This window comes from Salvia hispanica, chromosome 3 (genome assembly GCF_023119035.1).
Source record: "Salvia hispanica cultivar TCC Black 2014 chromosome 3, UniMelb_Shisp_WGS_1.0, whole genome shotgun sequence".
NCBI classification, from domain to species: Eukaryota; Viridiplantae; Streptophyta; class Magnoliopsida; order Lamiales; family Lamiaceae; genus Salvia; species Salvia hispanica.
Window position 1 is genome coordinate 31,065,049 of NC_062967.1, and position 27,930 is coordinate 31,092,978.

The following is a 27,930-nucleotide window of genomic DNA, read 5'->3' on the forward strand; positions in this document are numbered from 1 at the left end:
GTGTGCGAGATACCCACGCGAAGCTCTTTCGAAGACGAAGAGATTGATATGCATTAGGCGCTGATTGGACTTCAAAATATCCAGTAAATATTGTCTCAAACCAAGGCTGCTGTACATCCACATATTTTGTGCCTTTTCTACACATTCTTAACAAAATGGTCAACATACCAACATAATAGAGAAGTAGATATAAACATGTCCAATAATAGACAAAAATGATCAAATTCATACATAACCATCCTCTAAAACCATGTAAAATCCAAGTATGTCATAACCCCATTATCCATGTCAAATCAAATTCATCAGGTACCGCAGAAGTGAAATTGAAGTGTCAAAGTAATATCTATATAGTTCACTCAAACAAGATTCGTGAATATTTGTCGACGAGCAAGTAGTCTTGTCAGGATTCTTTGAGGTTGATTTTTGAAAATATTGAGTTGTCTTTCACCGAGCAAAACAGAGAGTTAGAATCAAATCCAACTATTCCCTCTTTTTCCCAAAATGGCCGTGAGACTGCCGTTTATCCACTCAACGCGGTTAAAATAGTCCATAATTGAACATTAGAGCGATTGTAGACAAGAGTTTCAAGAATTTTATTTTCTTATCATGGAGTAAATTGAATAGCAGAATGAGTTATGGATTATGGATTGTTTTGACAGTATGGATGATGGTTTTTAATTTTTCTGGATTAAAAGATGTCATTCAGTCGATCAGAAATATCTATGGGCGCCAACTTAATATCATCAGGTGTGTTTGTTTTTTTTTTTTCAATTAACTTTTTGGTTTCTATATTTTGGCCATGAGTTTAACCAGTGATTTATGTGTTTGGCTTGGGGGTTTTTGGAAATTGCCAAATTAAAATTAATATTAAAAAATATATTTATGTAGTAGGAGTACAAGTGTATGATATAAATCTCTAATTTTATTTTATCAATATTATTATCTTGTCTCATTTTTTAATCTCTAAGGTTCATCCCAATTTATATTGGTTCTAATCTACTGTATATTTTCCCTCTCAACAATTAAATTTTACAACTTATTACCTCTTTCATTTTTTAAGAATTTATTCCCTCATATCAATAAGCAATCTTGTAACTCATCGAATTCCAAATCAAAAGAAAATTACATGAAGGAAATACAAGCTTAACTCAAATTCAAGCTCAAGATTAAATTAAACTAACACAGCCGAAATTGATTTAATAATATATAAACCCATTATATAAACAATTATAAATCTAAACAATAAAACCCAAAACTAACTTCAAACTGTAACGACAGATATATTCGCAAAATGTAAAAAAATTGGAGTATTCGTAAATTGCCAAATATAAATATCAAAATACACTTGGAAAACGAAAAGGTAAAAAAAAACGAAAATGTCACAAACCGCCGCTGCCCTCCGCCGTCAAATTTCCGTTATTCCGTCCTCTTCACGCCGCCATCAATTTTCCGTCGAGGTAATTTTCCGGTTAGGGTTCCAATTTTGTTCTGAACTAGCTTATAATTGTTTGCCGTGGTTCAGTGAATGAAATCGAACTGAGAAGAAGCTGAAAGAGAAGGAAATATAGAAAGGATGTTTGAGGGATTAGTGAGGCAGTTAATATGGGGTTACCTAGGCAAATACATCAAAGACATCCAAAAAGAGCAGCTCAAGATCACCCTATGGAATGGTAATAATGCTCTGAATTTCGTTATCTCTGTTTCTGTAATGGTTGGGAATTTCTTCTTATTCCAGTTCTTTTACTATTGTATTGGAAATTTATTAGCTGGAGATGGTGTTTTAGGTGGTTTCTTTTTTAAAATGATCATTTCATATTTGAATCACATGTGAATTTTGATTCAGAGGAAGTATTACTGGAAAATGTGGAGCTGATTCTCGAAGCCTTTGACTATCTCCGGCTACCGTTTGCTTTCACGCAAGGTAAAATTTGAAGTGCTGTCTATTGTCCAAGTATAGATAACTCAATTGTTGCGCTTCTTATTTGTATCGTAAAGCATATTCTTTTGGTCATGCACTTTGATGAGCTTGAAAATTCACCTTGAAGCTGACATGCGTTTATGATGATTTATTTTAGATATGAAAATAGAAAAGATCTTCATTAATGAAAAGCGGAAATAAGTTAAAAGGGATGAGGTACCAGAAAGCAGAACTCCAAATGAGCTACATTGCACCACTTCAAAAGTCTGATAGGAGTTATAGAATCCGATTCAAAGAGTACTTGAAATCCGTATGTTTTGAACCCACCACCAGGAAACACAAAATCTCATCCGTTCTTGTCATAATGCTAGAAATTTATGCGTTCCTCTCTAGCCAACGAGACCAATAAGAGCTGGGATGGATATGACAATGAAATTTATGCTTTTTGTAAAATCTAGGTTACCTGTCGAAGGCTTAGTTAGTTCTATATGTTATTGTGGCAATTCATGCTGCTTTTAATGGGATGGATATGGCGACTCCTAAGTTGTGCAAGACAAAAATAAAACACGAGTAGGTTGGTTGATGGAAAGTCTGAGTTAAAAGAGGCCATTGTGTGTTTCAGTGATGAAATACATTAATATGCTGTATGACTTATTGCCTTATTGCATTGCCTGCATCTGTAGTTAGTTTTTTGCTTCTCTTATTTGGCCTTTAAGGATAAACCTATCTTCTATTACCAATATTGTTTTGTTGATTTGTGAGGTCGTATATTCTATCATGTGACGACCTCTATGTATTTGCTTTCATAGGCCGGGTTGGGAAGTTAAGCATCAAAATTCCTTGGAAGAAACTAGGGTGGGACCCGATCATAATCATTCTGGAGGATGTATATATTTGTCTCTCTCAAAGAGATGACAAGGAGGTAATTTTCTTTTTAGATTGTTGCCATGAAAGTTAGAGACGTGAACATTATAAACAACACGTTCTTCTGCAAGTCGCGAAGCAAATCACATTTTCCTCTGCATCTTTATTGATTTAATACTTTAGTTGTATTGATGAGTTCCATTACATCATCGAGAAGCCCTGACTGAAATTAATCGACACAGATAACACAGTATGCACTAAACCAAAGACAAGATCCTTCAACTATGATTTGAGTGATTGAAAGTGGGTGGTTCTGGTGGCCCTTTGAGTAATGTAGTAGTGTTTGGTAAATCAGAAGGGTTCAACGTATTTGTCAAGGTCTAGGATCTCAGATACACATGATGTGTTTAGGGGAGGATACAAGGGGAACTTACCAGCATTTCCCGTTAACATCAATGAATTCTTTACCCTTTTGAGTTGTGACTCACTACATTTTTTTTGTTGTTGACTGGTGTTGGCTGCAGTGGGCAATGGATGCTATTAAAAGAAGAGAATATGCAAGCAAAAAGGCCCAGCTTGCAGCAGCTGAACTTGCAAAGCTATCAAGACGTGTATGTGGTGAGGATGTTGACTTTGATTATCTGGCCCTTGCTTATGGAATTTGTTAATCCACAAATTCTTTATTGCTATGAATTTATTGGGTTTTTGGTTATTGAGTGAAAGTGAATTATTATGCTGAGTAAGAGCAATTTTGTTAATTCTGTGTTTTATTATCAATCAGCAGTACTTGCTGTGACCACCTTTATCTTTGATATACGGTACCCATGTAGAAACTAGCATATAGCATACAAAATGACTACATGTTATTAATTCTCATAATGACTACCTTGTCAAGACTGTTTCCTCTCATCATGAGCATCATTTTGGTTTAAAATGTTTCTCATGAAAACATATCTATTGCAGATAATCAGACTGGAAAGTCTTTTATTTCACACATCACTGCTAAGGTACTATTTTGCTATCTGCAAGCTGGTAATCGTGTTTCATTCTCTGGTTAGAACATATCTCCACGTTTTGGCCTACATCTTGTATTTTGGGAAGATAAGCTTATTTTTCAGTGATCTATCTCATGAACCAACATTGGCGCATTCAATATCAATTAAGGAGATATTTAAGACTTACTAAAATGTTTAATAAATGTGCTAGCTTCTTCTCTTGAATTCTTGTTATCTTTCTTTTGTTCATTCGTATCGCTACTAACAAGATCATCTAATAATGATGTTCTATCTCAGAGGATGTTATTTTCAATCTAATAATTATAACAATATCCTTGATAGTTTCACAAAGTTATTTTTTTGGTTTATTGATCATACTTGACATTTACTAGCGCTCTACTTTTCCTCTTGGCACAACATTTCAGTTAATCACTTTTACCCTCTTTCTCTAATTTCCCCTTTTACTCACTTTCTCTCTAACTTTCCTGCATTATGTCCAAGATTCTTGACAGCATCCAAGTATCCATCAGAAATGTTCATGTCCTCTACTGTGAAAAACAGAGTGCAGCGGTATGATTTTTTATCAATCATTAGTATATGCTGAATCCTATTTGTTTACTGATGCCCATGAGTCTTTACCTTCAAACTGTATTAAATTCTTTTTTGACACAATTACTTCATCTTTTTGTATGGTATAAATTATTTGACTCTAAAGATCTTATTTATTGCTCTCTACTTCTATATTTCCCGCTTATACTTGGTATAGTATTATAGTGTGATTAATGAATTAGGCGTATAGTGGTGTATCTCATGTTCGGTCAATCATTGCTTTGTGTCTAATTTTCGCAGTCTAAATGGGTTCGTGAGCTCTGTTTTAGCATGCTCATTTACTAGAGTATACCTTTCCACCCTACTGGCACTAGAACAATATAGGTCTTTTGTCAAAATCACATGCTAAATGGTGTTTAAGTTTTAATATCAGACTATCAATATTCCTTTCATTAGACAGAATAGAAAAATGCAGAATGTTATTTCATACTGGGTGTGCGTGCGAGAAAGAGCATTATTTTGGCTAAGGATCTTGAATTGCGTATATTTAGGTTCATTTGACAATCCAACTCACTGAGGTCAACTAATCTAAGCTTGTATGTTTCAATATTGTTTCTCTATCACTATCTGAATGATCTATGTGGACCGTGTCTATATCTCTTTTCAACAAGAGTTTAGTTGGGATGATTGTTTCTCTTGATAACTTGGGAGCCAGCTTTAGTTTGTTTTTTTGTTACATTCTTTGTAATTTGTGAAATTTATGACCTAACTCATTACCTAATTCTAGTTTATTGTTAATTTCTTAGATCTAGTTCTTCATATTCCCCAGACATGGTCATGAATTTGTAATGTTAATTTGTATTATTTGGACTTATGTTTTGCAGGAAGATCTGCGGTTTGGACTGAAGTTTTCAAGTTTGACAATTATGAAACAAACTGCTTTCGTGTATACTTCCTTACCTTGGATCTTGTTTTTTTGTTTAATTAGCATGTTATTGTGGTAGCTACAGCCTTCTTCGTAAATGTTGAAGCTAAGTTTGGAACACATTATTGTGGCAAATTTCACTGTTTTGGCTCAATGTTAATAGTTAATACCTTAACATTAAATACCCCCTCCCCCCTTTAGAAAAAGAACAAATAACGACATTTGGAGTGGATGCTATGTCTGCTGGTTGTAAAAGTATAATGATGTTTCTGTTTCTGGGTGAAAAACAAAGAAAGAAAGTCACTGAAATTGACTTGGTGATCACAACTTTATCCACCAAATGTGAGCGAACCATTAAGCAATCTTGTCACATGCCTCAACTTTTGCGAAATACTTATTCATACCGATAGATCAATAATTGGCTTTCTTGGGTCCTTGTGGAAAGTTTAGAATTCAGAAGTTTGTTCCAGTTTTCTTTTTATTCCAATTTTGTATATTTAAGTTTTCTTTCAGATCGGCAACTACAAAAGTTAAAGGGGGTCGAGTCAACAAATTGATTGAAATTCAGAATTTAGAACTTTATTGTGATACCTACGGAGAAGCTAGTGATTCGAAGTTGGAGGTTGCTCACATTTCGAATAGTATGGGAATGGAAGAACTGGATGATAATAAATATTCGTCAATATTAGCTCCTCTCAATGTATCAGTATCTTTGTCGGTAAGCATCTTTGGCTTCTATCTTAGGTAATAATATTATCGTTTTATGTTTTGCATCCTTGAGTAAAGTGTTTGAGCCAGCAGTATACTTAATTTCTTACATATCTTAACTTCTTATGCCAGACAATTGTACGTTACATTGTATTTTTCACTCACTATGGTATTGCTCATTCCGCGTACCTTCATTTTATTAATAAATTCCACTTGTTTCTTATTAGTAATTTTATTTCCAAAACATTTAATGCTTGATTTTAGTCTGAGTTACTCTTTTTTTAAATTTTTACTCCTCATGGGTATAAACTTGTTACCACTCAAGAACTAGAAGTACTCACATATGGTCAACCTTTTATACCTGACTATGGTACTCTTAATCACTGAAACCTACTTTTCTCTAATTAAGAAATGAAAAAATGTATTTCATATGCCTTGTCAAGTTCTGAATTTCCTTTTATTTGAAACACCTACAAATAACATAAACTCATAACTGCTAAATGATTGGGTATATCAACTATATTTGTGTTAAGATTTTTTTATATATATTGGTATAAAATTTTTCATGTTGGTTGTATCTGCTAGCTAGAACTTGATGGTTTTGCTAATACTGCAGGGAAATATGGTTGCTCAAATCTGAATTTACTTGTTTATTGGAATTGTTATTGAACATGAAAAACACTAGACGAATTATGATACATTTTATTACTGAATAGAGTATTCTTGCTCCTTTCTTATAAATTACATTATTCTAAGTTGTAATTGCAGCAATTTAACTTACATTAACAAAAATTTGTTTCCTATGTTCTCTCCCTAATGATACTGCCCATCGATCCTTAAATTAAATTGTCCGCTGTTTGTCTGTTGCGGATATGATTGTAAGCTGACCAATATGATAATGATGATAATGTCTGGCATAGTACCTATCTCTGCTACAAAGTTATTAAATTGATATATGGCACAATTTTTTTTCACGCCTACTTGAGCTTTCATCAATTTCATGTAGGTAAACAAATCAGGGAAACTACTAAATGATGCTCCGCAGTATACTGTCAACATTGAGCTTGCTAGCATGGTACAGTCATGTTCACTACAAATTTTGCATTCTTGCATTGCATCTTTTTTATCTGAATCTTCTGATCATTTTTTAGTATTGTGCTTTATAGGCTACCTCAATGGATGAGAATCAATTGCAGCAGATACTGTCTCTTCTTGATTATGTATCATTATGTCAATTGAGAGAGAAGTAAGCTTGCTGTTATGCTATCATCTTTTTCTCAGTATTTGATTTGTAAATGGCTTAGTTTTAAGAGAACGGTTTTTTTTATTTTATTTTTGTGCGTTTATATATTCCAATCTGGAACTGGGAACAGGTTATCACACTAAATTTACTTTAAGATCTTTTATCCTGCAATTTTCAAATAAAATTAAATATCAGGATGAACTTGCTTACTGTTTGTGATGAGATCTGAATGCCTATTCATTTGAATTCTTTATTATTTTGGCTAGTTATCTAATCAATTTCTTTGTTAGCCACTTGTGTTCTTTACTAGTTTATGCTCATGTTCCTGTTGTTTTATGTTAGAAGTCTCTATATGTCACTTGTATGCATTGTCAGGACTTCCTGACAGTGCCTTTTTTTTCTATTCAGGTTATCCCTCAGCTTTGAGGGATATAAATCCCCATAAATATGTAAACCAAATTCAGCCTCATGCTGTATTAAGTATTAACCATTTAAAAAATATAATAGCACCTTTTATGCCATAAACTAATTGTGCAGCAATAGTATTTGGGACCACGTTCTTTCCATTTCTCATTCATATATCCTTCCGTATGTCCTTTGATCCTTTTTAATTTGGCACTGCTTATCAAAATATGAACTGCTTTGAATATAAACAACTCTGGTTTATTTTGTTATCTTTCATCTTGTAGTTATGGGTGTTATCGGCCTTGGTGGAGCCCTTTAGAGGAAAAGTTTAAGGGGTGGCAAAAGGCATGGTGGCACTATGCTCAAGAGTCTGTTCTTTCTGATGTTCGTAGGAGGCTGAGAAGAACTTCTTGGAAGTACTTCGCAGAGAGGCTGTAAGTTGAAAGTATCATTTGTAATCTTGTTGAGTGCTGGCTACTGCACTTGAATTGTTATCAAACACTGTTGTCTCTCATTCTTGCTAAGGATGAATCCCGTGTAGATAAATATAGACTTTGTAATGGAGTGCTTCTCATTGAAAGTGAGAAAGCTAATGTGAGAAAGACCAAGGGAATTGAGATAAGAGAAATCATGTACATTGTTCTATTTCTTCATGATATGCTTATGTGGTTTATTACACGTATGGTAATATAATGTCAGATAGTTTAAATGCACTGACATCTCCCTTGCATCTTCATTTGGAAATTTGTATATTAATGTCTTTATTATGTTTAAATGGTAGAAACTCTCGCCGGAAGTATGTGAACTTGTATAAGGCCAAGTTGAAATGCCTCAGACATGACCAGGTGAGATAGTTTTTCCACGTGCTTAAATGCTTAAACAGTAGCCGTACTTCTGAAGTTAAGCACTAGATTTTCTGACAAATAGTATTGGGTAGAAATAGGGAATGGAAATTAAACTGGAAAGCATCAAGAACATTATATTATAAAAGTAGCCACAGTATTGAAGATTGATTTAGATATATACACAAATAAAAGACTGAGAATACCACTTTCCCTTTGTTTAAAGGGAATGAGATGTAAAATTTCAATGTTTGGCTGTTTCATTTATGCTAAAAAAATTTAATTTTAAAAAAAATCATGTGAATATCACATTTTCTGGAATTCTTAATCCATTTATGTTTGACCGCCACAATACGGTATATCTAGTAGCATTGAGCTACTTATTACTTCCTTTGAATTATATATTATTGAAACCTTAAAAATGGTGCTTTCTAACTTACTCTTTCTTTTCTATAGTCTCTTGCTCCCTTTAATAACCGTTTGTTCTGATTCCAACCATCAGATGATAGATGAAGATGTCGAGCAGGAGCTAGAGGAAATGGAAAAAGTCACCGATATAGAGGATATTTTGAATTACAGAGCTGTTGCCGAGCAGGAACTAGAGGTAAAATGACCACTAACAAATTTGTTTTTCATCTTTCTTATTGCATTTAGCTTATAGTAAGGCCAGTGCCATCAGTTTAACATATTTTAGATTATTTAGCTGGCAGCTTATTCACTCCTACTGCATATCTCATTGTCGTTGCAACCATCTGAAATTCAGCATCATCATCATTATAGATCGATCATTGCTTCTACCTGTGGGGTCAGCGTAACGACACTTAGTGTGCAAGTTACACCAAGATTTAGAATGTCTTCCTTAACTATCTTTATCCAAGTTTTGAACTGTCCACCCATTCCTTCCACTCACTATTTGGAAAGCTACTAGTGGAAAAACACACACCTAATTGTCATTTCATCAGAGTAGTGTTCCTTGTAATTATGCTCCCTTTTCTGGCAGGATTTCCTGGTAAATGCATCCTCAAAGTATGGTAGCAATGGTGAAAACATGAACATGAACAAGTCAGTAGATGATGATCAGCCTCCTAACAAACCCCGTGGATGGTTGAATTGGCTATCTTATGGGATGCTTGGAGCTGGTGGAACAGATGTTACTAATCAATTTTCTGGTGTCATTTCAGATGATGCGATCAAAGTATGAAAGTAGTTGTTTAGTTCAATCTTTCAATCAATATATAGATTTCACTGAACTGCTGGAGTATTAGACATGTATAACTTGGTTGGTATTGAGGATTTGACATATCTTTCTGAAGGATATATACGAGGCGACAAAATTTTATCCCGCCCCTGCAGTGATTGGAGACTCTGCTAATAAGGAAGAGGTGTACTTTTATTCAGTGAAGATCAATATTTCTGATATTCATACCAAGCTCCGGAGCATGTACGTAAATTGTTCTGTATGACTTCTGTGATATTGTTACAATAACATTGTAAGTAAGTGTGCTTTGGTGATACATTTGGTGGTGAACTAAATTAAGATCTTTTGCAACTTCAGGGGCTAAGATGTGTTGTGTGGGTAATACATGGCTACTAAGTCAAGAATTTTTGTTGTCACTAGTAATTCACCTGTGCCCTTAGATTAATTAGGCAAGGGGCCAAAGCAGTGTCTAAGCAAGCCAGCCGACACAGTATGCTTTTAGATTGGTTTGGCACACTGTGCCCTCTTTCTCCCCTTCTCTTTAATATTTCAGCTGATGTTTAAGCAGCAAAGCCACAACAGTTTCATTGTTCATTGATTATGTTGTGGGCGAGGGAAAGGTTAAGATTTCGTATGTGAGCGACACTGTTTCTCCTAAAAGTAATCAGGCTGATCTACTGTGCTTATCTAGTATGTTAAAAACATTTTGCAGCATGTCTTGTTTGAACTTTTTAAGAGTAATATTGATGAAGTCCTAGTGGTTAACAAAATTAGATGCTTCTCATATGTGCACTGGCGGACCTACACTTATAGGGGGAGGGGCTTTAGCCCCTAATGAATTCATTTTTTAAATTATTTTCTACTATAAAGTTCTAAAATTTATTCATATTCTATACACATTATTATATAAAAGCCCCTATTAATAATCTAAGTTACCTACAAATTTATTTTTAAGGTAAAATTTGAGAATTTAGCCCTTACTCCCGTGCATTTCTGCGTCCGCTACTGCATATGTGATTGGTTGCGTGGTAAAGAGATGGCTGATTAGGTACTTAGGGGTCCCATTGGTTCTGCTTATTACATAGTCGATTTTGGATTTGAGTTCATAGTTTGAATACTTGGTCGATCTTGTATATTGATGATCTGTGATATTATCATCCTCCCTAGCCCTTGCTTTCCTCTAGATAGAAGCATGTATATCTAATGATTGATTTTACCATTATAGCGCATCTAAGTATTATACTATTTGTGATTCTGGTGGTCATTTAGGAAACTGGGTCGGAATATTGCTGACTTGATGCTCTGTGGGATTTCTATCAAGGCTAAGGTCCGGGATAAATCTGCTGCCATTACTGCCTCAGTCAACTCTGCGAAGATACTCAATCCATTCAACAGTCAAATTATTCTTTCATCAAAAAAGGTCTGTATATTCTTACTTCTCTACATTTTTCATCGTTTTTGTAGCTTTTATTTCCCCTAGTATAATTTGGATATGATTTGGCACATAGAGGAGTACACGGATGTAAGATGACTTCAATCAGTCAATTAGTTTCTTTATGTAGAAATTAGTTTCATGTGATATGCTATTGGCACATGTCTGGATTGATAAAGGCTATAGTATCTGGAAATGGTATTTTTTTTTGTTTTATGATCTTCTAGTGAATCTGTTGTTTCAGTTGATTATCTTATCCTCTGTATTCATATGTTGGAAGTGCTTGACTAATTATTACCAGGGGTTTCTACGCGAGTCATTGTCACTGACCAAAAGGGTTATGCATATATATGGATGTCATGAATTTATAAGTTTTCAGTTGATTGTACTTGGAGTTATTGTTCGCAGATGAATTCAGAGGATGCTGTTTTTGGCAAGCACCTTCCCTCTTTGGATATCAAAGTGGAGATGCCCCCACCCAGTTCTAATAGTAATTTATCAGTGAAGGTTTTCCTATGTCCCTTAGCTCCGAAGTCCTTCATTTATTTCAGACTGCAACATTGATCTACAATTCTATTTTCTTTCTGTTTCTTGGGGTTTTGATGACTGCCAGTTTCTGTATTCAGGTGACACTTAGTCCAACCGAACTATTTTGTGATTCAGAGCTTTTGAAGAATATTTTGGATTTCTTAGATGTTCTACACCACATGAGCTTTCAACAGCAGAGGGTAACATAAGTCATTAAGAAAGTTCAATATTCTCTTTGCTTGACTCTTGTGGTGTGCAAGAATATGACTGCCCAGTTTGACCGAAATATCATTGATGTTGTACTACTCTGTTCATTTCTTTCACTTTGTCTTGATTATATCGTGAGAATTGAGTGAGCTACTTGCAATTAATCTACCATTAACCTGTGGTTTTAAAGTGTTCACCAAAATGTCTCAAATTATGTGTAGGATCAACATCATCTTTTTCTGATTTTCTTTTATCTTTATATATTGTTATAATGTTATGCATAAGAGCCGCAGATCTTACCTGGATGTCCTTTGCATTTATCTACATGAGATTGGGTTTATTTTATAGGAAATAAGAGTGTACAGCGTTTTCACGATATTACTTTTATTGTTCTTTCAGATCCTGCTGTCTCTAAATGGAATTGATGATCCTAACTCACGACTTCTATCAAAACTTGAGTACGTATAGTGTTTGTCGGGTGCTCTGCTTAATGTCTTCCTTGTTTATATCATCCTATAGAATCTTTTAGTTTTACATTGTATTTTGTTTCGCAGCTATGTTTTATCCAGTCGTAAGAAGATCACGTGGGATATTAATCTTTTGAATACTGCCATTAATATACCATGGGGACATGCTAATAATGGAGGGCATAATACGGTATCTTTTTCATACCCTTGTTTTGCTAACTGCAAATGTTTTCTGTTTTCCCCTTTTCACAAGTGGGTGATGCATCTTCTAAACAATAATTTGAAATGATTTCTCTGAAAAATTCACGTGTCTATTCCACATAATTTAACTACTTTTTTCCTTAATGTGCCCCCAGTTATACTTCTGATTCTAGTTAGCTAGACTTCTAGATTGTTTTCGCATTAGTGCAATCGGAACATAATTTTATTAGGGCTTCTACTCTATCAAACTAAAATTTTCAAACTGGGAACTAATTATAAGAATTTATCTTTTCTAATTCATTTTTAGAAGCTGGTAAAACCTAATCCTGTACCTGTTTTTTTTTTCAAAAGTTTGGGCCACATTTAGCTCACCAGGTCAGCCTAACCTTGGCCCATCCGCACCATGTGAAAATAATTAGATTGGCCCTGATGAAGTAAGTGTGAAGAAATCAAATGGGATAATATTTTTGTTAAAACATAGATTATGTAATTGGAAACATAAAAATGAAACCCCCTCCGCAAGATGTAAGACCTTCCCTTAGTTTAACTGATAACTATGAACATTTTGTCTGCACTGTTATAGAGGTCTTCATAGGCAATCGAAGATCCCATAATTTTAATGAGCAGATATCCAACATTTATTTGTAAAGATATCCTAGTCGATGTACCACTGCTGCATAGTTTCCTGCTTTCTATTCTCTATCAAACCCATGCGCCTTAACTTTAGTTTAGTAGAATAGCACTTCCCAAAATATCTGTTAGTGAATTGTTTTAATACTTTTAACTTATTTAGTGTGACAGTTGAGTGATTAATATGTGTTAGGAAGTTTATTTCTCTATTCTTTGTTCTTAGTAGATTCATTTTGGCAGGTTATAGAAATAGCAGCTATTTCCTTCACATCCAAATCTGAAATAGACTCTTCTGCTTCTCCCATCGGAGATACATCTCATCTTTTCCATCATGTTGGATCTGGTCCCAGAGGTTCCGAATTTGGATTTCAGCTTCATAATCTCTATGATCACTTTGAAATCCTGATATCTGATACAGAGGTCAGTGGTTTTACCTGTCCAAGTTAATTTTTTACGGACATGCAGGGTGATTTTAAAACGTCACTTTTTTGCAGATGAATCTAATCATGCCTTCTTCTGTAACCCTCCCCCTCCTTGAAAAGTTTAGTGCTTCTGCAACATTGGTATCCTGTATTTTACCTGATGAACCAGTTCTAAAGGTTTTTGAGGTAAGTGGTAATGTTGACTACACTACTTTTCAGTGTACAGCCGTGGCAATATTGTTTCTTCAGTGGATAATTCCATGGCTACTTGATTACTTCTTCTTGCACCATTTGGTTCTTTTGGGAATAATGTGCAGTGGTAGCATTATTTAAATTCCTTTTGAGTTTTCTTTTCGGCTATGGATTTTGTTGAGCCTCTTTTGTCTAAACATACTGTATAGGGATCAAGAATGAGGAGTGGATTAGCCACCATTATTTGCTGTTAATATTATTTATTTTCCCTTAACATTTTTTATGTGTATTGTTTTGTTTTTAGGTTCACGTACAGGTGCCCTCAATTGTGGCCCACTTCTCTGCTTCTGTTTATGGGGAAATTATGGGATTGATATCACAGTGTGGCATGCTTCTTCCATCAGACTCCTCAGATTCAATTGAACAAAAGTCAAATGGCTTGAAGGCCTCTGAGAATACCTGGTTCTCTGTTGATGCTAGTTTGGATGCAATTTATTTGCTAGTTAAACTTGAAGACAATTTGGCTGATGGATGCATACTGAACCTCAATTTCCAGGAACTAGGTGTTTGGTACGTACGCTATTTTTACACTTTAACTCTCTGCTAAAAAGGAGGTTGGAGTTAGTTATGCGCGTGCATGCGACATATTCTTCACCTCATTTAAAAGTTGATGTTCTTGTTTCTTTTGTTGTGAGATAGTGCATATTCTTGTTCGTTCGGTTCATTTTGTGAGCAGTATTTCCAGTCCTCCAAACATTTCAAACACTGCATGTGGGTTACCCTAACTTTGAAACAAAATGTTAAATTGCAACCGGCTTCTTATGCTTGGAGAAATGTAATCTGCTAACCTTTTCAATTATTTTCTTTTATTTTTACTTGCCTAAACTTCCTCTGGAAGTATGAAAATTGTTGGCTGTTATGCATACATTTTCATCCAAACTATAAACATATCAAGTCATACCTTGGATCTCCGCTGGATCATTTTAGTTAGTTATATGTCAGAAGGTTTCATTTGTTCTATGCACATAGTTTGGGGGTTGTTATGGTTGGAGATCTTGGCTATTACAGGAATTACAAAACACTTAAAAAAGACATTATCCTACAACTTCATTTGTAGCATACATTAAAAAGTCTGTGGTTTGAAACTCTGATGCTCTGACGGAAGCTGGAAATGTCTAGTCGTTTATAAGTTTTCGTTTGTCATTGTAGGTATGACCAAAGAGATTTTCCAGATTGCTGGGTTTCTCTTCAAGCTTGTCAGATATCTGCTAGTTCCGCAAATGATGATTGTGAAAACCATGTGCTTTGCTCAAGCATCCGGGGCTCTGTATCAGAAAATGAGCCTAACATGAGTGTTGATGGTCGAAATGGACTTTTGGAAGATAAAACTTCACTTTCTCCTCACTGCATTTTTCTGCATTTTATAGCTATGAGAAATACTTCGTGGATCCTTCAGAAATACACAATATGTGCAAGTGATCTTGAAATTCATTGCCATCCATTTATTGTCCGGAAGCTGGTTAGCTTTTTTGACGAAATAGCACTTTATGGACATTCTGAGTTTGATTACAAGAAAAACAATGTAGAAGATCAAAATTCGCCAATATTTGGTTTTGAGCCTAAGCAACATAGTCTTTCAAATGGAATTGGTTTCAAGGAATCAGTAAACATCCCGTTGGATCAATTCCCTTCTGCTACATTTGAGGATGGAAAATATTTCTGTAACCTTGAAAACTCGGTTGATGATATGAGGCTTAAATTCAATAAAACACTCAATTTGAGAGACCAGAAATTCAGACCTTCTGAAACTAGCCTTCAAGACAGAACAATGATGTTTTCCACGCCACGTGTAAATTCTAATCTTGATTCTGATTCTTCCATGTGTACATTTATAAACAGGGATTCAGTTCTTGTCAATTTGAATCTTACCAACATCACTATGCATTTTCATGATGCCTCTTGCATTATTGGAACTATTGTGGTGCCCTTGGCAAAATCAGTAGTCACCATTTCTGAAGACATGTTGGATATGGTATGTTCTACAGAAGGAGCGTCTCTTTCTACATCATGGTGGAAAAAAATAATTCATGAATTTCTTTGGGGACCCTTATCTTCAAACCATTCACCTATCTTGAATATATGTCTAAAGAAAAGGAACACCCAGTTACAAAATTCACCCAGTGAATTGAGTTTCTATGTCCAGCATGTCCTTTGCATGTTGCCTCCCGACTTTTTGGCGATGTTGATTGGTTATTTCTCACTACCAGATTGGAGCCCTTATGAATTAGTACTACCTTCTGATACTATGAATATTCAGAGCTCTACTACATTTAGTCTCGAGATAGTTGACTGTAATGTGATCACTCCTGCTGATAATGATTTCTATCGGTTGCTACAGATTGATATCAAACAGTTATCTGTTTCTTTTTCTGAAAGTAGTGACAGAAGTTCATTAACCAGGAATATTCCATCCTCATGCTGCATTGGTGCTGGAAAATTTCTTGATAGAAATCATTGTTTGGATTTCTTTGGACGTGACCTATCCCTATCTGTTTTATTGTTGGGAAAGGATGTAGTCAATCCCTTGGACGGATGCCAAAAACTGGTATTGATTGCATCGCTTACTGCAGATGTATGGGTGAGAATACCCTATTATTCTCAGACTGATTCAGCTTCTTATCCAGTTTGTGTCATGGCTTTGGTCAATGACTGCATGATTGATATTGAAGGTATGAGGATTTTGTATTATTAAATAAATTACATTCCTAACAGATCTCTCTTCAATTATAAAAAAAAGTTAATTTCTGTATTCTTCTGTTAATTTACAGAAGAACGTACAATCACTGGACTGGATGCACTGGGTTACGTCATCGATCAGTTTTCCTTGGTGGAACAAGAATCCAATATGTTCACTTATGATATTGTGAGGTTTCTACAGACAAAGAAACAATTAATGGAGCATTCTGCGCTCCTGTCTATAAGCGCAGATGTAACAACCAATGAGATGAGATTCTGTGTGAGGTCATTATCACTAAGATTACACCAGGTGAAAAGAGACTCAACATGTTCTGAGATCATAGCGGAGGCTGAGATGCACTTTGTTTGTTCTTTATCACTGATTAATGGCAAACCCAACTTTTTTGATATCTCTTTCTCTTCCGTGGCACTATTTTCGTTGCTAAACTCTGTTGCCCTTGCTGAATTTTCTTGTACCGATTCAGGCTTGTCAGTCCTTGACATGATTCTTGTAGTACCCCGTCATGGTGAAAGTCAGATAGTTTTGTCCTTTCCTAGTTTGGATGTGTGGCTATATTTGCCCGACTGGAATGAGGTTATTGATCTACTTGTTTCATTCAGCAAGAAACTGTCTACACAGGTTTCAGGTGCATCTGCTGAAGGTTTGTCCAGTGTTCCTGCTGATAATTGTCCAAGTGTGGCGTCAGATAGCCAAAGTCATGTTCCACCGGAGGACATCGATCTGGATGCTGGTTCATCTGTTTTAACATTAGAACATGTCAGCTTGTCTATACATTTTCCTGCACTGGTTAGCAGAGATGCATATGACACATTGGGAAGGTCCCATGTTCATGAATTGCCTTCTGATGATGCCTGTGGTATTCCAAGTGGCAATCATAACTGCTTTATTTCCATTAGCCTGCAAAGTAAAAACAGCGAATTTGTTGCTGATGGCAAAAGTGTCAAACTTGCAATCAATTCTGATTACACGAGTGCTGTGCTGAAGCTATTATCTGGAGACACTGCACAAAGTTGGCCTCTTCTCCAGTTAACTAAAGTCTACCTTGAGGCAGAAATTTTTGAATATCAGACTGAAAACCTGAGCATGGATTTGTTCATTCGTTCTGATAGTCTGGATTTGTCTCTCGGAAATCACATCCTATACCTCTTTTACTTTACATGGTTTGAGAAAACAGAAGATACGCATTCTCGATTTTTTATCAAGAGAATGAACATAAATGCCCAACTAAGGAGATTGTCTCTTCACCTAAATGACTGGAAGGTATATACATCCACTATCACGAATTAATGATTTATTTGGAAGATAGTCAATGCAGCTTTCTAAACACTACTATATGTACTGAGTCTATATTAATAATAAGTCAATGCAGAGAATGGTCGACAATAGACATAACATGAGAAACTGTATCTGCTAGTGGCATTGAAATATCTGTTGATCCATCTCAAAAACAACTATTGATGGTTTTTCATGTCTTATTTATTCATCTATTTGTTTATTTATCTTTTTGGGTATTTGAGCAGACTTCGAATGGACCATTGCTGGAGTTTCTTGTGAGAAATTCAAGTTTTTGGTCCACTGTAACTGAGGATGAAATTGAAGGATCTCTTGGGTGTGACCTTCAAGTGAACTACTACAACATTGACAAGGTGGATAGATTATTTATGTACTATTTCCTGTCTTTATAATCTATTGGAGCACTTTGGTCACTGTACTCTTTATAGGTCTTGTGGGAGCCTTTTCTAGAACCTTGGAAATTTCAGTTAAGCATGAGTAGAAAGCAGGATGAGAGAGCTCTTTTCAGTGGCACTATCACGACAGACATCAATCTTGAATCAAAGACACATCTCAATCTGAATCTTAATGAACCAATTATCGAGGTACAATCTTTTTACCACTTTTCTGAAATAGTAGAAGTTTTATTACCGCTACACATGCCAAGAGATACCCCAAGTTTTAATATGACATCGGCTGTTCATACAAATGGTCATATGCTCATTGTAATAACTTGACTTTTGCCTTCTGCTTCTATTATCTTTTAACCACTTTCTATATAATGCAGTTCATATAAAACTTCTTAGTGTGAGAACTCTTGTACTGAATGTATAAAGGAAATGCACATAACGTATAAAGTAATTTGTGGTATTTGCTGAGTGTAAAGCTTAGTACAGTGACATATAGGTTCAGTGCATTTACTTTTTGGGTACAGTGCAAGATTTCTGAGAATCAGATGTTTTTATTTGACCCCCTCCCTAATTATATATATGCCTCTATATTATGTAGCACTGATGCATTTCAAATTTACTCAAAGGTTGTCTCGAGGGCAGTTGAGATGGTCGACGATGCATGGAGCCTTACTGCAATGACAGAAAGCCAAGACCTGTCAAATTCACAGATAGCTAAAGGTGTAGGGACTAGAAGATATGCTCCATACATGCTGCAAAATTTGACTACTCTGCCCCTTCTATATGCGTGCCAACATAAACTTGGTGCTGATGATTTGGACGTCTCTCCATCAGAAGGAGTCTTGCAACCTGGATCTTCTACTCTTATTTATATCAATGAATCACCTGAAGAACTACTTATCCGATATAGACCAGTTCGTTCTTCTGACAGACTCAACGACAAACAATTGCTTGAGTCAGCACATCGATATGTTACTTTCCAACTGGAGGGTACCTCTGCACCTTCTGCTCCCATCTCAATGGATCTGGTCGGTCGCAACTACTTTGAAGTTCAGTTTTCAAAGTCCTCGCATGTCCCTGAATTTTATAGTGATGCAAGTTCTATTAGAAATAGAATGAGTGAAGGAAATGCTGGTGCAGATGCAAATAAAGGATTTGCTATTCCTGTCGTGATTGATGTATCTGTACAACGGTTTACTAAGTTGATGCGGTTATACTCTACAGTATGTTTACTTTCGTGACCTATTTTTGAAATTTCGTTGGTTCTTCCGTCTTCTCATTAATTGCTGTTATCAGGTTGTAATTTTAAACTCAACTTCAGTGGTGCTTGAAGTGCGATTTGATATTCCATTTGGTTTATCTCCGAAGGTAATATTGCAATGGTTCCCAGTTACTCTCTCATATGTGGAATTAGAGCCTGATGTGTCAATTTAAGCTTCTAATATTTCCTGTTTCAGGTTTTAGGGCCAATATATCCTGGTCAAGAGTTTCCTCTCCCTCTTCACTTAGCTGAATCTGGCTGCATAAGATGGCGTCCTATTGGTGACTCGTACCTATGGAGTGAAGCTTATAATATCTCAAGTATCATCTCTCGAGATGTCAAAATAGGCTTTTTGCGTTCCTTTGTCTGCTATCCTTCTCTTCCTAGCAGTGAGGCATTTCGCTGTTGCATTTCCGTGAATGGTCAGTGTCTGTCTCCAGTGGGCTGTGGGAAAAGAGTGTATTCGGTAATTGGTGTTGATAGTGGTAACCAGTGTCAAGATAGTCACAGTCAATCCTCCCACAACTTGGAGATACCAAGGAATAGATTATTATATCAAGTGATGTTAACAAGTCCATTGGTGTTAAAAAATTATCTCATGAAATTGATGTCTGTGACATTAGAAGATGCTGGCGTCACACGAACAGCATTTCTTTCTGAGGTCAGTGAATTTGCTAAGAACAAAGTACTTTCTGAAGCTTTTCTTCCATTTGCTTTGCACTCTTCAATTTTTTTACTGTAGTTACAAATCGTGTTGTTCGTAATGTATTGTAAAATGGATCCATAGATATTGAAAATTCTTTGCTTTAGAATTGGCTAGCCTTCTCAACAATTATAAATTAATAGGATTTCCTTCTGTGAACTTAACTTGATTCCAACATTAGCTAATTAAAATATTCTTTCACCTCTTACATAAAATCAAAATCGGCTTGAATCTTGTCTGATATGCTTAGATATCAAAATGATTAGTACTAATAAATAATGAACCCTGTAAATACAAAATTAAAGGTTATATCCATGCCATATTGATAAATTGTACTACTTTAACATTTAATTAGCAGAATCGTTTAATTTTTTGCTGTTTTTTTTTCTTCTTAATTTAGTAAAAAAATGTCACAATTGGGCGCGGGTACCCGCGTCGGGTAATTGGGATACACGTGAATTATTGCAGGTTGTGTTCTGGTGGAATAAAATTGAAACTCTTGGGTGCGGGTACTCGTTTGTATACCCCTATCCATGATTGTGTTTGATTTTTATTGTCCTTATACTGGAGGTATCTGTCTTCAATCTAATGTTCGTTATTCTGAGTTTCAGGTGGAAACTTCTTTCTACCATATCGATTCTTCTCACGACTTTTCAATAACATTTCAAATGCATGGATTCAAGCCTTCAACTTTGAAGTATCCACGCGCAGAATCATTTAGCGAAAAAGCTAGATTCAGCGGAACTAAGTACTCAGTGTCTGAAATAGTTAAATTTGAGTCTGAGTTTTGTAATGGTATGTTGAAATCTAGTTCCATCATATACCTAACATGTCAAAAATACTTTTGATTCAGTATAGACGCTTATTTAAAATGATGTAGGACCATTATACGTTACGATGGAGAAAGTGATGGATGCGGTCTCTGGATCTCGTGAACTATTCATATCTGTTCCATTTCTGTTGTTTAACTGTACTGGATTTCCTCTGGCACTCTCAAGCTCTGGCAACGAAATGAAAGGATTTAGCTGTATCATTCCTTCATGCTATGACCTGGATGAGAAGAATGTACTTGTCAAAAAGAAAGATGGCCTTTCTCTTATTTTATCTGATCAGGATGTACCTGCTTCAGGTAAACTCCACATACTGCTCAGCAAATTATGTTATTGATTCTTGTAGAGCCATTTATGCAATTGGTTAATCACTTTTCCCGCAGATTCTACTAGTGAAGCAAATTCGTATACATCTGATCTTGTAGAAAGTGGTAGTAAAAAGGTTTCAGCTTGCCTTTTTTCTCCTGATCCCGACTCGTATTCTGGAGAGGTTATGGTGAAGCTCAGTAGACATGTGCCTTCTGTCATAGAAAATCTCCAAAAGCGTTCTTGGTCCGCCCCCTTTTCCCTAGTTCCACCAACTGGTTCTACCAGTGTTCTTGTTCCTCAACCATCAATGGTATCCGGTTATGTCTTATCTGTTTCTGCTGTGGCTGCACCATTTTCTGGGAGGACAAAAATTATCACTTTTCAGCCTGGGTATTTGCTCTAACCTATTTGTTCAATTGATTCGTGTGTTTATCACTCTATTCACTTGATTCCTTTTCATTAACAGATATGTGATTGTCAATACTTGCACCAAAATTTTATGTTATAAGCAAAAGGGTACGGACTCCTCTTTTCAATTGGAAGCTGGAAAACATGCCTATATTCGGTGGATGGATAGTAAAAGGTTTGTTGATCCATTTCCTATTCATTGTGGCAATCCTAATTGTAGTGATGCGTGAACTTGAGCTTGTAGGAAATTAAGTTCATGTAGAATAGAATTCACTCAAGGTTTGTATTACTGACAATTTATTTTCTAGATGTTCTTATCATGACTCCATTTATTTTGAATGTTCTAACCTATAATATGTATAGGATTAGAGAGGCTGTGATCCATGGTGCGCACCATTACTTTTGTTTTAAATTTTATATGGCCTATTATATTCAGGGGGTTATTGCTTTCTGTTCGCTTCGATGAACCTGGATGGGAGTGGTCTGGGTGCTTCTTACCCAAGCAGTTAGGTGACACTCAGCTTAAAATGCGCAACTACATGACTGCTGCTGTGCACATGCTGCGAGTAGAAGTGCGCAATGCTGATGTTTCTGTTGGAGAAGAAAAGATTGTTGGGAGCACAACTGGAAACTCGGGGACAAACTTAATTCTTCTGTCAGATGATGATACTGGCTTTATGCCATATAGGATTGACAACCATTCAAGGGAGGTTAGATTATGCTTTGCTAGTGATATTTTTTTAGGAAAACCAAAGAGCATAATGATAATATGTACAAGGTCATGTGTTTTGTTTCTAAAATAAAAAGGAAATTTTACCCATGATGCTGTTGATAATATTTAGGGTGTTGTAATTTTTTCATTACTGGTTTTCCCGCAATGAAAGGCTGGACAGTCGAAACCCTTTTTTTTTGGAAACTATCAAAATCCTGGGTCGTGAAGTTTTATGGATTGTTGTCTGTTTTTCTCTGCTATTGCAACTACATAACACCATCCTTTGACACTCTGTAGAGGTTGCGGATTTACCAGCCGAAATGTGAATCATTTGAAACAGTTATTCACTCCTACACATCTATTCCTTATGCTTGGGATGAACCCTGCTATCCCCACCGTCTTGTTGTTGAGGTATGTATGGTAATTTGAGTCTTTGACCGGATCAAGTGGCTGCTTTGGGGGATAAATCTCAGACTTCTGACTGTGCTAGGTCCCGGGTGAACGCATTTTAGGATCATATGCTATTGATGATGTATCAGCCCATTCACTTGTGTACCTTTCAGCAACATCGGAGGTACAATTTTACATGCTCTGATAATAATGTTCCTATAAACGTGGCACTCCCTCTCGGAAATTTCAACTTCCATATTGCTCTTTATACACCTTTTTATCTCATGATATTATAAATGGATCCTTCAATGTGTCATGTCAAGTGGCAGAAAATTTGAAGTTGGCTTCTAGATGAACCAACAAAACGAAAGGCTGGCATATAGATAATCATGAATTATCTGAGCGCGACAAGCTAAAAAGAAACCCAAAGCCCTTGCTAAATGGCTGACCACCTCCAATTTCTTCTTACTTTCCATGTGTCTGTCTAGTATATTTGCTATGCTATTCTCATGTCTAGTCTTTTTAAAATTTCATTTGCAGAAGCCTGATAGGAAATTGTTGATATCTGTCCATTCAGAAGGAGCAATAAAGGTTTGTATGCCGAATTCTGCTAATAGAATAGCATTTTTGCTCCAGGATATAATTTCCTCTTTTATTTCACCAGGTCCTCAGTGTCATCGATTCAAGTTATCATGTTTTGAATGATTTGAAGAGACTTCACGTTCCTCAGTTGAAAGATAATGGAAAGCAAGCTAAAGAGTATGCGTCATTTGTTAATTACAAAGAAAAAGTTTCAGTTGACATTCCCTTTCTTGGAGTCTCTTTAATGAACTCTCACCCTGAGGTATCATATCTTGGAAAGTATGTGTCTGTCTCTTACTTACATCTCAATAACCATATTAAATCGGGATTACCTTTTTTTTATTTTGTAGGAGATACTCTTTGCATCTGCTAAGAACACAAAGCTTACCTTCGCACAGAGCTTAGACCAACAGCAGTTTTCCCTGCAAATTGCATCATTACAAATTGATAACCAATTACGTACAAGTCCATATCCTGTAATCCTCTCGTTCAACTCTGGAAACAAGGGAAATATGGTAAACGGGATGAAGCTTAAAGATATCAGTGGAAGTACAAATCAAACAGCCACTTCGAGCTTGTATGAGCCAGTATTGTTCTTAGGTGCTTCCAAGTGGAGAAACGCCGAAACATCACTGGTTTCATTTGAATCTATTACCCTCAGGTTTGCAGTATTTCTAAAGATTACTTTTAGACTTAACAAGGCCATTTCTCTCAATACTGTGTTCCTTTCCTTTGCAGAATGGCAGATCTGTATCTTGAGATTGAGCAAGAAATCGTACTGAGATTGTTTGAATTCTGCAAAACAGTATCATCTAGGTTGCAGAGTAGAGTTTATCAGCATACAGGCTCAACCCAGAATTTGTTGTTCCCGGAATTGGAGATCACTGGAGAAACCTCTAGAAATGCTCCATATTCTGCTATCCTCCTTGAAGATCAGAAAAGAAAGTTTTTGCTGCCCAACATCGTTCCTATTGGAGCTCCGTGGCAACAAATTCACCTTTCTGCACGGAACCAGAAGAAAGTATATGTTGAGCTGTTTGATATGGGGCCAATTAAACTTACATTGAGGTTAACTTAAACCTAGTTCCAAACCACATATCTTTATAAGATTGCTGTAGATCTCATATTTTTCTTCTTTCAGCTTTTCTAGCAGCCCGTGGATCCTCAGGGATGGTGTCCTAACATCTGGAGAATCTCTTATTCATGTAAGTGAAAAACATCAAATATGGAGTATTAATTTCTCCTTGTTATCTGACTTTTTTAGCCAGTTCCTAAATGGCATGGTGTCTGTTACATGGCATTATAATATTAATATTTTCCCACTTACATGGCATTATTTACTAGCAATTTTCTTTGGCAATTCTCCATTTTCTATACTTATAGTATTGTTTCCATAGAGAGGTCTCATGGCTCTTGCTGATGTTGAGGGTGCGAAAATTCATTTCAAAGAGTTAGTTCTTTCGCACCAGATAGCTAGCTGGGAAACCATTCAAGAGATCCTCGTAAGTCATTACACGCGGCAATTTCTGCATGAGATGTACAAGGTAATTTCCTAAAAGATCTTTTTCATTTTTGCATATGACTTTGCAGTCTACTTTCTCCCGTACTTTAGAACTAACCTCTTTACTTCAGCCTACTTTTTCTCTTCTGTTCATTTGTTTGATTTTGATATCACTAGAAAATGCAACTCTGACTGAAGCTGTAGTAGTTATGAGCAATAACCATTCCATTAGACTTTACCTCCTAATGGAAACACTTCACACCTCAATTTAACTTTACTAAAACACTCTAAGCAAAAATGGATCTTTCTGTAATATCATAGTATGATACTTGCAGATTATAGGTGGTTTTCTAATATTCTGCTTAAATTTGCCCTCTAGATTGATGTTTTGAATCCACAAAATTGCTAAATGTGTCACTTAATTGACAGCTGAGTGCGGAAGAGGGATTCTTACCTTTTATTACTTCTCTTTTGGTTTTTAATTGCATTCCAGAATGAATGCTGAAAAGGGTATCTTTCTCTATTATAGTTTAACTGATCATAGAGATTTTTGGCTTTCTTGAGCTCAAATTTAGGACTGTGCTGTAGTTTTCATGTTATTGGGTTGGAAATTCTTAACAGTCAACTCCAGTAAATGAAATTATGAGAGCCGTGATGAACTTATAATCTGACGTAGTTGTTCCCCAAGAGTTCATGACAATCAAGTTTCATTAGTAACATGACAATGCAGGTTTTCGGTTCTGCTGGAGTTATTGGAAATCCTGTAGGATTTGCTAGAAGCTTAGGTCTCGGCATCAAAGACTTCTTCTCCCTTCCAATGTGGAGTGTAATTCAGGTATACTTCCCTAACTTTCCCGTCCCACCCCCCTATAAAGAGAACAGTGTTTGAGTTGAAATCTCTTTTGCAGAGCCCGACTGGTCTTATAACCGGTATGGCCCAAGGTACAACGAGCCTCCTCAGCAGTACTGTCTATGCAATAAGTGATGCTACTAGTCAATTCAGCAAAGCTGCACATAAGGTTAGTTTTCTAGAATATACATGAACGTATATACATCTATCTCTTAGCTGAATTTTAACACAATCTCAACTTGCAGGGGATTGTAGCATTTACATTTGATGACCAAACTGCAACAATGATAGAAAGACAACAGAAAGGGATGTCTACACACAGTAAAGGAGTTATAAATGAATTCCTTGAGGTACGTTTTTTTATTTGTGATCGATGTGTGTATCTAAACAATATTGAATTTACATCCCCTTTGAAATAATTACCTAGTCTTCTCACTCTTTTCATATTTTGAAATGCCACTTATATTCACTTGTCTGGATTGTGATATTTAGAGAAACTGAATGAAGATTTTTTAGCTGGATTTGGCTAGTATCATTTCTCGCGTGGTAAACCCAATATATCGTTATTATGAAATTTTAGTGAAGCTTATTTTTTTATTTATCTTAGGGGCTAACTGGTGTGCTCCAATCACCAATCAAAGGGGCTGAAAAACATGGCCTGCCTGGAGTACTTTCAGGTACTGCCGGCTAGCAAAAAAGTTTATTTACCTTATGTTCGACTATTGGCTTAATGGAGATGTGTTGCATCGTTTTTCTACAGGTATTGCTGTGGGTGTTACTGGGCTCGTGGCGAGACCAGCAGCCAGTATACTCGAGGTGACTGGAAAAACCGCGCAAAGCATCAGAAACCGCAGTAGGATTCACCAGATGGGTTACCGGTGTTTCAGGGTCCGCTTACCCCGGCCTTTAAGCTCAGAATCCCCCCTGAAGCCTTACTCATGGGATGAAGCAGTTGGGACATACATTCTCACTGAAACCGATGTGAATCTGCGGGATGAGACACTAGTCATCTGCAAAGCGCTTAAGCAGTCTGGTCAGTACGTGTTGATCACCGGGAGACTCATCTTAGTCGTCAGCTGTCCCAGTTTGATAGAGTCGGAAGGAGTTCCTGCGGATCCAAAGTGGGAAATACTCTCAGAAATAGGTTTGGACAGTGTGATTCTTGCTGACAACGATGGTGAGGTGGTGCACATAGTCGGAAGCGGTTCAGACACCACGTCATTTAGACAGAACCTTCAGCATCCGAAAAGAGGGAGTGATGATGCAAAAGGGAAGCTCTGGAGCAGCTCTCACACGCCGCTCCCTTTTCTGCAAACCAATTTGGAATTGGGATCGGAGGAAGAAGCAGACGATTTCTTGCGAATGCTACGAGGTATGATCGAAAGCGGGAGAGAGCAAGGGTGGGGTGCCAAATATATTCTACACCAAAGCAATATCAGGTAGGAATGGATTCAGCATTCTTGAGTTTGCTATGCTTAGATACAGCTTTTATTAATGATGTTTTTACTGTATAGTGTCATTGTATGAAATTTTGCAATCTGGGTTATGAAAAAGGGTGTATTTATTAGAAATCGTTGAAGCAGTCATATTTTTGTTATTTTCGCTGTTTTTTTCTGTTCTGCAGTTTCACGCCTCATGATTTCCTTATTTTTAAGACTTCCATTTTTAGTTCCCTATATTTTTCCCTAACAACTTTTTGACCCTATATATGAAGCGTGTCATCTTTTATTTCGGTCCAAACTTTACTTTTCTGTTAGGGAAATTGGTCTCTAAAACCATAAACTTTGCCTAAAATTTGGTATTTCCCATAAACTTTGAAATTGGTACATAATATCACGAACTTTGCATTTTGTTTGGTATTTCCCGAACTCACTCAAATAAGATATTTTCATCAAAATCTTATTTAACATAGGCAACCGTGATATGTTTTATAATATTTGAAATCACTTTTTAGACAATTTGGGGAAAGCAAAATTCCTTTTAATTTTTGTTCTAAGTAAATTCCCTTTTAATTTCATTAATTTCTATTTTAACTAAAAAATATTTTATATATTTTAATATTAATTTAATTAAGATAATTAGGTTATAATTAAGTTATTAATTTGGTCAAACGTGTTTGACTGTTATTTTTAACCGAAAAAAGTTATGTTTGAACCAAAATATATTATTTGGGATCGAAAGATCACACACTTAATGTATAGGACCAAAAAGGGTTTTA

General features: G+C 36.0%; 1 protein-coding gene across 2 annotated transcripts; it reads left to right on the plus strand.

The window, feature by feature from the left end:
* The first annotated feature begins 1,328 nt into the window (after window positions 1–1,328).
* On the plus strand, window positions 1,329–27,309 carry LOC125216013. Of its 2 annotated transcripts, XM_048117612.1 has the most exons (49): window positions 1,329–1,457; window positions 1,523–1,670; window positions 1,844–1,921; window positions 2,728–2,840; window positions 3,307–3,400; window positions 3,746–3,789; window positions 4,279–4,347; window positions 5,211–5,272; window positions 5,765–5,969; window positions 6,966–7,034; window positions 7,126–7,205; window positions 7,892–8,041; window positions 8,389–8,452; window positions 8,952–9,053; window positions 9,450–9,644; window positions 9,763–9,890; window positions 10,917–11,067; window positions 11,488–11,586; window positions 11,706–11,807; window positions 12,214–12,272; window positions 12,369–12,471; window positions 13,353–13,532; window positions 13,607–13,720; window positions 14,031–14,296; window positions 14,936–16,455; window positions 16,555–17,744; window positions 18,005–18,130; window positions 18,206–18,361; window positions 18,793–19,389; window positions 19,463–19,534; window positions 19,624–20,088; window positions 20,742–20,925; window positions 21,011–21,259; window positions 21,344–21,659; window positions 21,736–21,852; window positions 22,114–22,387; window positions 22,687–22,800; window positions 22,880–22,963; window positions 23,320–23,370; window positions 23,444–23,623; window positions 23,712–24,022; window positions 24,100–24,429; window positions 24,503–24,566; window positions 24,759–24,905; window positions 25,593–25,697; window positions 25,771–25,881; window positions 25,958–26,062; window positions 26,320–26,389; window positions 26,473–27,309. In XM_048117612.1, the coding sequence occupies exons 2-49, from the start codon at window positions 1,574–1,576 to the stop codon at window positions 27,153–27,155; spliced, it is 10,245 nt and encodes a 3,414-aa protein (XP_047973569.1). In that variant the 5' UTR covers window positions 1,329–1,457; window positions 1,523–1,573; the 3' UTR covers window positions 27,156–27,309. The 2 variants fall into 2 exon arrangements, with proteins under 2 accessions (XP_047973569.1, XP_047973570.1); XM_048117613.1 differs by lacking the exons at window positions 1,329–1,457; window positions 1,523–1,670; window positions 1,844–1,921; window positions 2,728–2,840; window positions 3,746–3,789 and having other exon boundaries at window positions 3,309–3,400.
* The last annotated feature ends 621 nt before the right edge of the window (window positions 27,310–27,930 follow it).

Excerpts from the sequence above, each read along its gene's own strand:
- LOC125216013 (XM_048117612.1), top strand. The coding sequence starts at position 1,574 with ATGTTTGAGGGATTAGTGAGGCAGTTAATATGGGGTTACCTAGGCAAA. Across the intron at positions 7,206-7,891 it reads TTATGTCAATTGAGAGAGAA|TTATGGGTGTTATCGGCCTT; the intron begins GTAAGCTTGCTG and ends TTCATCTTGTAG. Across the intron at positions 11,068-11,487 it reads TTATTCTTTCATCAAAAAAG|ATGAATTCAGAGGATGCTGT; the intron begins GTCTGTATATTC and ends TATTGTTCGCAG.